Source organism: Balaenoptera physalus (genome assembly GCF_965194825.1).
Source record: "Balaenoptera physalus genome assembly, chromosome: 2".
NCBI classification, from domain to species: domain Eukaryota; kingdom Metazoa; phylum Chordata; class Mammalia; order Artiodactyla; family Balaenopteridae; genus Balaenoptera; species Balaenoptera physalus.
Window position 1 is genome coordinate 91803868 of NC_138883.1, and position 12753 is coordinate 91816620.

The window sequence follows — 12753 nt, forward strand, 5'->3', positions numbered from 1 at the left end:
TCTTCAATAAGTGGTGCTGGGAAAACTGGACAGCTACATGTAAAAGAATGAAATTAAAATACTCCCTAACACCATACACAAAAATAAACTCAAAATGGATTAGAGACCTAAATATAAGACTGGACACTATAAAACTCTTAGAGGAAAACATAGGAAGAACACTCTTTGACATAAATCACAGCAAGATCTTTTTTGATCCACCTCCTAGAGTAATGGAAATAAAAACAAAAATAAACAAGTGGGACCTAATGAAACTTCAAAGCTTTTGCACAGCAAAGGAAACCATAAACAAGACGAAAAGACAACCCTCAGAATGGGAGAAGGTATTTGCAAATGAATCAACGGACAAAGGATTAATCTCCAAAATATATAAACAGCTCATTCAGCTCAACATCAAAGAAACAAACACCCCAATCCAAAAATGGGCAGAAGACCTAAATAGACATTTCTCCAAAGAAGACATACAGACGGCCACGAAGCACATGAAAAGATGCTCAACATCACTAATTATTAGAGAAATGCAAATCAAAACTACAATGAGGTATCACCTCACACCAGTTAGAATGGGCATCATCAGAAAATCTACAAACAACAAATGCTGGAGAGGGTGTGGAGAAAAGGGAACCCTCTTGCACTGTTGGTGGGAATGTAAATTGATACAGCCACTATGGAGGTTCCTTAAAAAACTAAAAATAGAATTACCATATGACCCAGCAATCCCACTACTGGGCATATACCCAGAGAAAACCGTAATTCAAAAAGACACATGCACCCGAATGTTCATTGCAGCACTATTTACAATAGCCAGGTCATGGAAGCAACCTAAATGCCCATCAACAGACGAATGGATAAAGAAGATGTGGTACATATATACAATGGAATATTACTCAGCCATAAAAAGGAATGAAATTGGGTCATTTGTAGAGACGTGGATGGATCTAGAGACTGTCATACAGAGTGAAGTAAGTCAGAAAGAGAAAAACAAATATCGTATATTAACACATATATGTGGAACCTAGAAAAATGGTACAGATGAACTGGTTTGCAGGGCAGAAATTGAGACACAAATGTAGGGAACAAACGTATGGACACCAAGGGGGGGAAAGCTGTGGGAGGAGGTGGTGGTGGTGTGATGAATTGGGCAATTGGGATTGACATGTATACACTGATCTGTATAAAATTGATGAGTAATAAGGATCTCCCATATAAAAAAATAAATTAAATAAAATTCAAGAAAAAAATAAACAAAATATGATGATCAAAGTATAACAGCACATATTTAAGAAATTAACAGTTATAGTTGGGCATTAATTGAGAAAGCAAAAGAACTCTCTACTTCCCCAGATCCTCATCTCTTAAGGCAACCAGTTTTAACCATTTCTGTTTTTAGTTCTTCTCACATTTATGCCAGTGACACCGTGTTCTGTGTTTGTACTTCTATGTCTAGATTTAAACAGTACCTATTGGCTTCTTGCCATGAAAGATAGGGACATAGCTCACTTAGATCTATACCTTTTACTCTCTCTTCTCCTCCCATTTTTAAAATAATTATAGAATGACTTTCAGCCATTCTATAATTATTTGGTATTTATAATCACTTGGTATTTATAAACATTATATATCTAAACCTCTATTTCTTGGATCAGTTGCTTTATTTCTCTCCACACCTTTCTTTCCAACTCGTTTCTTGATTTATGATACATAAAGGTTTAAAACATTTACATTTTGTTTTGTAACCATTGTAAATTGTAACATTTTTCATGTTTTGTCTGTGGGTTGATTCTAAAGGTTGAGGAAGCAATAAAGAATGTCTATATTATTGTGATTTTTCATGTATCTTGGAAAATCTTTTGAATATCTTGCTTTGCAGGGCTGATAGGACTGATCCTGGACTCTTTTTTTCTTAGCTTTTTTACCCTGTTATATGTGTTGTTACTCCATAAATACACTCCTTCTTGTCAGACAATATGTCCTGAGTTTTGTCTGAAAAACATCGTTACTCCAACAGCAGACACCCTACAAAGGCTCAGGGATCCTCTGAAGTTATTCCAGGGTTTGATTTGGGGTTGGACTGAATCCAGTGGAGTTGTTGTAATGGGCTGTTGGTGGGGAAGGTTTGAGGTGGTTGACTTTGGCTTGGATTGTCATTTTAGATTGAGAGAACTCTTACGAAGCTTGCGTGTCCTCCTGCCCCAGCCTTCTACCCTATCTTTTTCCTCTCATTCCCCTTTCTAAGATTCTGAGTTGCCCTAGGAAGTTCTGGGCACTCTGAACTGAAGCTTGGGGCACTACTTTGTCACAGGAGGGAAAAAGAATTGAGAGCCTTTGGCTTAGAATTCCTAATAAAGTCTTTCTCTCTTTCTTAATCTCTTATGGTACCTTTGGCTGAGTAGCTAATTTAGGTCAGAAGATGATTCCACCACGATGCTGCTGTGTGTTTTCATTGTCCTTTTCATCTGTAAGCTTTTCATGTTCATTATTTCATCTGATACACACACACACACACACACATAATGTGGACAAGGCAGACATTTCATTATCCCAGTTGTAGAGAAATAAACTAAGGCTCAGAGAGGTCCTAACGTCACGCACATATTAAGCCTCTATCCAATCATTTTCTGTCTAGCCTTGGAGAAGCCTTGGGCTGTTGGGTATGGATTTGGGGCCCTCTCCCTGGCTCCTCCATCCTTCTTTCTATTTCTTTTTCTGACCTCGGCATCAGTTGGTCTGAAGTGTGCATTTTTCCCTGCAGAGTATTCCAGGTTCTCTGGGGCTGTAAAGGGAGTACAGGACAGGGCAAAGACTTTACCTCACTTCCTAATCCTGCATTTGGTTAAAGTAGTGAGTTCAGAGGAAATGCAAGAGGGTTCTGTGCATATACAGGTATGCATTTTAGCTCTGCAGTTGTTCTTAAAGGCTTATACTTATGGGACTACAGTATTTATACCAGCAAGCCTTGGAATAGCTCCTAGTTTGTGAAATTGATTGCAAAACCTTTGACCTGCCTTATCAGCCCCTGAACTCGAGGAACTGGCATCAAGGTTTAGGCCCTCAGATGTGGCAAAATGAAATGAATGAATGGTTTCTTTTGGATCTCTGTGTGTTATACCCTCTGCCTTAGTTTCCAGTGGAAAATTTGTTAGATCTTTACCCAGTTGCTCCCTTAAATTGTTAAATAGGATCATTTGGATCCTGAATGTATCCTGAATGGAGGCTTTGCTCCAAGACATGTGATGAACTGTAAACAAGGAAGCCAGAGTGACATTGGCTTTGTTTTCCTGTAACTGCTGGTATCAACTATGTTTCCAAATTTTGGCTAAAGAAATATTTACATGTTTTGGCTTTTTTTTTTTTTTTTCTAACTAATGTCAGAGTGTGCATTCCTGTAATTCTGGTGAAAGGAAGAATGTGGTCACGTTTTACAGGGTAGCTGGGCCATAGGAAAAAATATACACAACTTCAATGGATAGAAATATAAAACCTTACATTCAGTAGATTTTATGATGACTTTCCTTAATTAGATTGGTAAATTTATTGTTTAAACTAGTCTCATATGGCTCCATAAATTTTTATATCTGTGCATTGTGATAGAAAGCACTGCATTTTGTTCCTGTGGTTTTTATTTTCCTGATGTGCTGTATGCATAGGTGATATTAAGCATATCCGTATTGGTATCATTATGTTAAAATATCCCAAACTACTAAGCCAGCATTGAGTCCCATGAGTTTACTTTTCTTGTCTGCAAAGATTAATACTGTTCTAATAACTCAGGATTTTTTTCCTTTTATTTGGTCATGTATTCTTTTTTTTTTAAAAAAGTATGGCATTCTCATGATTGAATTTTTTTTGTTTTTGTTTCAGACCTAATGTCTGTGGATCACGTTATAATGCTTACTGTTGCCCTGGATGGAAGACCTTACCTGGTGGAAATCAGTGTATTGTCCGTAAGTAAATAGTCTGTCATTTTTCATGTTCTTGTTTTGTTGTTTTGGTTGCACGGTGATTCTTAGTATTTGGTCTTTTGTAAGTGCATACCATTAATATGTTTATAGCAGAGCCTTCCAGCTCTAAGATTTTCCTACTTTCTCTGAATCCAGCTTGGGAAATATATTAACTTGGTCAAACCACTGTTATACTTTAATTCAATGACTTCCTTTAGAATGTTTCTGAGATAGAGGGAATAGAGCCACAGGGATACTTTGATCAAGGTTTCATATCATGGCATACCTTGTGCCTGGCTGCATAGACTATGTAATCACTTTGATGGGGTTTTGAAAAACAGTTTATCATTGCTGCTTTCCTTACTGTAATTTCTAACTGTGTTGGCCACCCACAAGCCCACCCAAACCTTGAATGTTGAATTTGGGTGATCGAGGCTAAAAGCAGATCTAACTCTTAGACAAAGGAGAGAGGAAGCAGATAGAGCATCACATGAGGATGAGTGAAAAGACTAGGGGAAGAACTCAGATGGTACCAGAGATTCCTCTACCGACTCTGCTTCTATGGCAAAGCCCCAGATTCTCATCATACCCCACAGATGTTGAGCGACAAATCACATGCAAGACGAGGTGCTATTTAATGGCGATACTAAGTCAAGTTAGTTATGGCATCTGTCCTCCATGAACTTTTACAGTCATCATACCTGTGAAACAATTTTTGTTTTCAGAAAACTCCGTTTGTTTAATGGGAAATTTAGAGCTGAAAGGACACTAAGGAATTACTTCACCCCCCTTCTTATTTGGCCTAGAGTGGTCTGTGGAGAAGAAGAGATTATTTCAACCAGCATTCTCTTGGTGACCTGAAAAAGTTAATCCCTTTCCCAATTCTTGATTTTAACTAAAAGCAACTTATTCATTTGGCACATTGTGGTTTACTTCAAGATCAAAACTGACTCACTAAGAGAGGGATATAATGGTATTTGGAGTTTTCTAAATGAACTTGACAACAAAACCCTTTCCCTAGTGTTCTGTAGAATCTCTGAGAAATGCTGACTTCAGGTATTAAATAAATGTTTGTAGGATCCTTTGACAGCTTATTTCCTAATAGTTTTCAACCTCCATCCTAGGCTCTTCTGATGTTTCAGTGCACTGTCTATCAAGGGTATTATTTTTGGCCTTGTACATTTCATTTGCCCTTGCATGTTTGTTCAGGAGTTTGAAGGAAAGGATCAAGCCTATGAGTATAAAAAGTAGTGACCAAATCTTGGTCTTCTGTTAAATATAAATCATTTACCATTTGAACTTATTCTTTAGTCCAATAGCAGAGCATTTGGTACCAGTATGATATTAGTCTCTGGGTGGCATGAAAATGTTAATAATTCTCTAAAAGATGAATGGCTTCCTGACTGTAGGATCAGTACTACCGAAGTGGATTCACACGTCTTCTCTCAGACTTTGGATGTAATTCACAACAGGACTAAATGTAGGATACAAGTTGCTCCATAGATCATATGTTCTCAACTGGCAGGGTCTTATCTAGGGAAGTAGTCTTAGCAGGGCACAGTATTTTTATAAAAATTAGTAAACTTTAAGCATTTATAATAACATAGGCTCCCAAGAATACTGCTACAATTTTTATATTATTACATCTTAAAGTTAGTATAAAAACGATGTGTGTGTGTGTGTTTGTGTACACACACACACACACACAGGATTTTTGTTTATTTTATTTTCCCTTTATAGGATATCCTGGGCTTTTTGACAGATTGAGAGCTGTGGAATAAGCAAAGAGAGGCTGGAGAACCATTGATACGGATAAGGGAGTTGCCGAATCTTATAGCCAGAGTTTATTTAGTCCAACAGATTTGTTTTATAAATGCATAAATCTGAAGCCTAAAGTCACATAGGTCACGATGGCAAAGTTAACAAGGAACCTGATAGGCCAGGTTTCCTCACTTGAGGATTAGGGCCCTGTAAATCACCGTGCTCTGAAGCCATGTGCTAACAGACCTCTGGTTTTGTTCACAGCCATTTGCCGGCATTCCTGTGGGGATGGATTTTGTTCTAGGCCAAATATGTGCACTTGCCCATCTGGTCAGATAGCTCCTTCCTGTGGTTCCAGATCCAGTGAGTATAACATGTCATTATATATAATATTATTTTATGTGGTTATGCCCTATTTTCTCCTAAATTTGCTTTTGGCTTTTCTCTTGCCTGCAATACATTTTTTTTCACTAGAACATCTGCCTTCTCTGTTCTGCCCAAAATACTTGGAATGGCTTTCCTCAATCTGGGCTCTCATTTCCCTTCTTCACTTTTTATAGGGAAATTACCTATGGGAAATAGCTACTATGAATAACATAAAGATTATGGCTTCCTTCTGTGTAGGTATCACCTTATTCATTTTTGTGTCTCCAATGTAAACACCATAAAAGATGCTCAATGAAATGACTGTTTAATGAACATTTTTTGGCTCAAGAAAACTAAGCATTCTTCCTTGTGGTACTGAAATATGAATCTGATTAAACACTTTTTACAACTTGAGACCCCTGCTTTTGCAAGAAGAAAATGTAAGGAGTCATCATGGCAGTTTATTGGGGATGATTTATCATGAAGCACAAACATATTTTCCCTTTCAGAATTTTACCACTTTGTTCATTCTGTTCATTATTCAGAGACTTTGCTTGCTTGTTCTATTGGTTTTTGTTTTGAAATGCAGGGTTCTCAGCAGTGAATTAGGGGAAATGTGGGGCTTGGGAAGGAGGTGAGTCATTGGTTGTTAAAAAAGTTAAAGTTCATGTCTGTATAAATAGCCCCTCAACACCTTGACCATCACCAAGGCAAAAACTTAGGTTCCTTTTCCATTCCCCATTTCTGATGGGAAAATACACTCCTCTTACAGTGTGTTCTGGTTTTGACAAGGTTTTAAGGAGAGTATCGTGGAATAAGCACATTCTCTTTCGTCGATTGCAAGTAGAGACTTCCGCGGGGTCAAGGTGCAGTACCTGTTAAGAGTCCTCGCATTTAACCGTGGCTCTCATGAACCAATTAACAGGATGGGGCAAGTAGTGCAGGGTAGCAGACCCTCTTGGTGCCCACTCACATACCTTGGCATTCATGGGTGACACAAGTGACTCTGCCTGGGAGCTCTGTAACATTTTTCTGGCCATGGAGCATGTAGGACAAGCTGGAAGGCTGAGGGGATTAATTAGAAGCACCTTTTAACCAATGATAAATGGAGAGTGTTGGATAAGTGCCCATGCTTCCTTGCCTCTCCTTTTGCATAACTTCGAAGTGTGTTATGCACTGTCTTCTAAAGTTCCCTAGTGGAATTGAGCCCTAGTTGCCCACAGTAGGAATAGGCTTGATAATGTACTTTATAGGCTTTCTTTCACTTTCCCAGTCTCTTACCAGTGTTTCCTGAAATTACTTCTAAAATAAACTACTCACATTTGAATTATTGTCTCAGAATTTGCTTCTGGTGGAAACCAAACAGAGAAAGTCTAGCACTAAATACAGACAGTTTTAGGTTGGGATAGAAACTCCCCCTTGGGCTGGGACTCATTTACTTATTGCAATGAGTGTAGCATGTTCTTACTTGATCTCAGCTTGGTTTTAAATGTGTGTCCTCCAAGGAAGGGTAGGTTAGTTCTACATGTCAGGAGCACTTGAGCTGGAGGAGTAGCAAGAGGTAGAGAGCTCAGCTGGCAGCACTTTGGGGAACATGTCGGATGTCTCCATCTCCATCAGGATGACCTCCAGGCTGCCTCTGAGGAGAGAGAGCCTCGGGGTGGGGAAGGAGTCTCCATATCAAGTTGGGAATAGAACCATCTCTCAGATTGGTTCTTGAACCCACCAACAACACTGCACTCCACTGGGGGAAGAAAATATTGCCAGATGGCAAAACTGGGTATCCAGCTGGAAAGGTCTTCAATGATAGTGTGAGCTGCTAATGATTTAATCAAGTAAAAGTCATGAGATGTGGAGAAAGGATGTTAACAAGATCAGAGGGAAAAGCTGTGGTCCTAATAGACTTTAAGCTAGCAGTGAGGTGGGAGGAATATTGTGGTAAGGTCTTGTGGGCCAGGTTAGGGCAGAGGCTGAAGTTCAAGACAGGTGGGTGGTGCTCTCTGAGATGGTTTGGGGTCATCTACGGTACTTGGACATTGGACAAAGCCCCCAAGTAGCTGGTGGATGAGAGTGGTGTGAGAGGGAGGGTATGTTTTCATCAGGGTTTTTGAGGCATTTGAAGCCTTTAAAATCATTGGCTCGGACTCTACCTGAACTAATAATGTCCAGACAGCTTGCACAACTAAAGATGGCAGAATGTTTTAAATGAAGGGTAGCTGGGTATGATCAGAATTCATTTCTGATCTTTTTAAGTGATGTTCTAGGGAACAGCTCTGCCGTCCTATAGAACTTCCTGCCCGCGGTGTGGTAGACAAATTTGGATAGATCACTTTGCTAACTGCCCTGCTAACAGAAGAATAATCCAACTCAGTGAAATGTTTGCATTCACTACCTGTGGTTCTGCTAAGAGGGAGTCAATATCATTTTATCAGTATTTCCTATGAGAAACTTTATACTTGTTATGTGATGGAGTCAAGGAGGGCTAGGCAAGTTGTAGGACCTCTGAGGCCATAGCCTTCTCATTTGAAAATATAAAGAATGAAAGGAGGGTTTTTCTTTCAGGTTATTTTCAACTTGTGTCCTGTGACTTTTAAAATAGGGAATGATCTCTTAGTGGCCTGAATGAGAGATCGCATTTCCAGAAAGTCCAAATTGCCAGCCAGCAACTCCTTTGGACACCAGGAAGTCGTGGCTTCCCTTAACCTATTGGGAGTCTTGCTGCCAGTCATTGAGGCACCAGGGCAAAAAGAGGATTGGCTAGACAGGGTCAGCGTGAGTTTTCTAGACTTTAACTCCAGGTCTATTAGGACTGCTCTCTACTCTATCAGTCTCTGAGGCCAGAGATGGATCCTGAGCAACCCTAATTCTCAGAAAGACCTGTCATGGGTGATCCGTGAATTCACTCAAACTCTCCTTAAATATATAGAAATATAAAATAGATTATCTTCTTAAATAATATACAGTATGTTGTTATAAAAGGTGCTCCCTAAATTTCACATTTTAGACTTTGGAGATCAATTTTATGCTCATCCTGTTTTATTCTTTATGTTTTTAAAAAGGATTTAAAAATTAAACTTATTATTTTGAGATAATTTTAGATTCACATTCAGTCGTAAGAAGTGCTGTGTAGAGATCCTGGGTACCTTCTATCCAGTTGTCCCCATGTTAACATCTTGTGAAACTATAGTGCAATATCACAGCCAGGATATTGACACGGATACAGTCAAGATACAGAACATTTCCATCACCACCAGATCCTCATGTCACTCATATTCATTTCCTCCTACATTCTCCTTAATCCTGACCGCCACTAATCTGTCGTCTATTTCTATAATTTTGTCATTTCAAGAATGTTATATAAATGGAATCACACAGTATGTAACCTTTTGGGACTGGCTTTTTTCACTCAGCATAATTCTCTGGAAATTCATCCTGTTGTTGTTGTTGTATATATCAGTAGTTTGTTCTCTTTTATTGCTGAGTAGTACTACACGCTATGGATGTAACACAGTTTGTTTAGCCACTCACCCATTGAAAGACATATGGGCTCTTTCTAGTTTTTTTGATTTCCAAACAAAGCTGCTATGAGCATTTATGTACAGGTCTTCGTGTGAACATAAGTCTTTATTTCTCTGGGATAAACGTCCAGAACCTCAATTGCTGGGTTGTATTGTAGTTGCATATTTAGCTTTTCTAGAAACTGCCAGCTGTTTTTGGAGTGGCTGTACCATTTTACATTCTCACCAACAATACATGAATGACCCAGTTTCTCTGCATTTTTACCAGCTTTGGGGGTTGCCACTATTTTAAATTTTAGCTATTCTGATAGGTATGTAGTAATTACATCATTGTAGTTTTAATTTGCATTTTTCTACTGGCTTATGATGTTTAACATCTTTTCCTGTGTTTATTTGTCACCTGTATATATCTTCTTTTTTTTGTTGTTTTGAATTTTATTTTATTTATTTTTTTATACAGCAGGTTCTTATTAGTTATCTATTTTATACATATTAGTGTATACATGTCAATCCCAATCTCCCAATTCATCCCACCACCACCGCCCCACCACTTTCCCCCCTTGGTGTCCATATGTTTGTTCTCTACATCTGTGTCTCTGTTTCTGCCCTGCAAACCAGTTCATCTGTACCATTTTTTCACCTGTATATATCTTCTTAAGTGAAATGTCTCTTCACATCTTTTGCCAATAGGATTCTTAACTATTTCACTGTTTATATAATTTAAATACTAGCTCTTTGTCAGATATGTGATTTGCAAACATTTTCTCCCACTCTGTAGCTTGCCTTTTCATCTTCTAACAGAGCAAAAGTTTTAAAATTTCAGTCCACTTTATCAATTTTTCCTTTAATGGAAAAAAATCACGCTTTTGGTTTCAAGTCCAGGAACTCTTTGCCTAGCCCTAGATCCTGAACATTTTCTCCATTTTTTCCTAGAAGTTATAGAGTTTTACATTTCACATTTACATCTGTGATCCATGTTGAGATGCTTTTTGTATGAGGCGTGAGGTTGAGGTCTAGGTGTAGTTGATACCTGTGGATGTCTAATTGCTCCAACACCATTTATTTCTGAAAAGGCTATCCTTCATCCATTGAATTACTTCTGCATTTTTGTCAAAAATCAGTTGGGCATATTTGTGTAGATCTACTTCTGGGTTCTCTGTTCTATTCCATTGATCCATTTGTCTGTCCCTTCTCCTATACCATACCGTCTTGATTACTGCAGCTATGTGGTAAGTTTTGAAAGTTGAGTAGAGTAATTTCCTCCCACTTTATTCTTCTTTTTCAAAATTGTGATTCTAGTTCCTTTGCCTTTCCATATAAATTTTAGATTCATCTTGTCTGTATCTACAAAAAAAAATCTTTCTAGGATTTCGATAGGAATTGCTTTAAACCTGTGTGTCAGTTTGGGGAGTATTGGCATCTTTACAGTTTGAAACCCCTTTTAGTTGGATAAAATTTTATCATTTTTAATTCACTTCAGTTTAGTTAGAATTTGGGGGCGCTGGTACTCCCAACATGAATCCAAGCTCTAAGGGTGTCAGAAGGCCAGGGGAACAATTGTAGAGCAGTGTGTTAGTGAGTTTGAGTGAGTGTGCTGCAACCACATGCTGAAAGTGTAAGAACACTCAAAGGATGGGAAGGTGGCACTGTAGCTAGTCTGGAAGAAGTGACCTTTTTCAGGGCGGTGTGGGATTTATATGAACAGGAAGAAGAGGAATGGGTGGAATCTGCTCTGATTTGTCCATAGAAACAGTTGAGCTCTTTGCTTTCTAGTTAGCCCTCTATGGAAGTGCCTTTTTCACTGCTATCATATAACTTGTCTTTCTCTGGACTATTTGCAGCTCTGCTAGGTTTTTTGTTTTGTTTTGAGACACTTTAGTGAAGTTGCTTTTCTAAGGCACATAGATTATTTATGCACTTATGGAAAATGTCATTGCTGTTATCTCTCCCAGTGAAAATTATTTCTGTCCTGCAGTGACTCTGGTTGCCCCTATGGACTGTTGTCTCAGGTGTCAAGTCCAGAAGTTAGTCTAGCTGTTTAATTTGCCTTGTACTTTTCCTAGTGCCTACATTAAAATCACATGTTGCCATACAGATACTTATTTGCAAATTGCTCCCAGTGTTCTTTCTGCCCCTTGTGCCTGCCAAGATAATGGAAGTTTTTAGAATCAGTCCCAAGCTAATGCATCCCAAAGAAAATCATTACCTGAGAGGTATTTAGACCCAAGTCCCAGCCCTGCATCTCTCTTGTTCCAGTAGCGTGTTTACATCGCTCTCTTTTGGTTGGTTATTTTAAGAATTAACTTGTGCTGGGCTATAATCTAAAGAAAGTTTCTTCTACTCTTTCTGATACCTGGCAAATGGAAGGCATTCAGTAAATATTTGTTGAATGATTGAAGTGACTGACTGACATCTTCTGGAATGAACATAAAATTTGTTTGGGACTCTATGTGGAGACAGGTTAATGGCAACATTTTCTGTTAGTTCTAGGATGTTGAGCCTTACTTGAAACCCTTTGAGGCTGTCTGCCCATCTTGGAGGGGAAGTTCTCCTCAGGGCCAACTGCACGTGGCAGCATAGACCTGTACACTGACACTTAAACTCCCCTAGTATTTTCAGTTTCTGGTAAAATCTTAACACAGATTGAGTTTAGGAATCTATTCTAACTTGAGGTATTTAGAGCATCATATGGGTTCAAGTGAAGCCCTTATTTTTCAGTTGGCTTTTTCTAGCAACATAGAACATGGTCTCCTAATTGCCAGACATCTGGAATTCTTTGTCACATCAGAGTAAATTTAGAATATGCATCAATGGCAGGACTCAATCAAAAATAAAACCAGTTTGTATATATATACTGTCTACACTGTGTCTGCTGTGTAGCAAAGCTACAGATCTAGTTCCTTTATTTCCTCACAGAAATCCTGAGTGATCACTCCCACCTTTAAGGAAATACTTTTTCCCCTCAAGATCTAAGACTCACAAAGAATGCGAATTTGGTAAACATGTTCGTGGCAAAGCAGGAGATTAAGATGCTGTTATCTTTTGATGAGCTTGCCCCTCTGGCCCAAGGAGACATGGTTCATTGGTTTATTTCGACCACTGGACTAACCATGCCTTATTGTTTCACACGTCTGACCAAGTGCTTTTATTTTTTAAAGGAGAAAGAG

At 38.6% G+C, this 12753-nt stretch overlaps 1 protein-coding gene across 3 annotated transcripts in view; it reads left to right on the top strand.

Moving 5' to 3' along the window:
• The window catches only part of FBN1 (fibrillin 1), a 253387-nt gene that overhangs the window by 33114 nt on the left and 207520 nt on the right, over positions 1 to 12753 (top strand). For all 3 annotated transcript variants that reach the window (XM_082452979.1, XM_082452980.1, XM_082452978.1), the window contains exons 3-4: positions 3862 to 3944; positions 5967 to 6065. In XM_082452979.1, coding sequence (XP_082309105.1) covers positions 3862 to 3944; positions 5967 to 6065 — 182 coding nt within the window. The remainder of the gene's footprint in view (positions 1 to 3861; positions 3945 to 5966; positions 6066 to 12753) is intronic.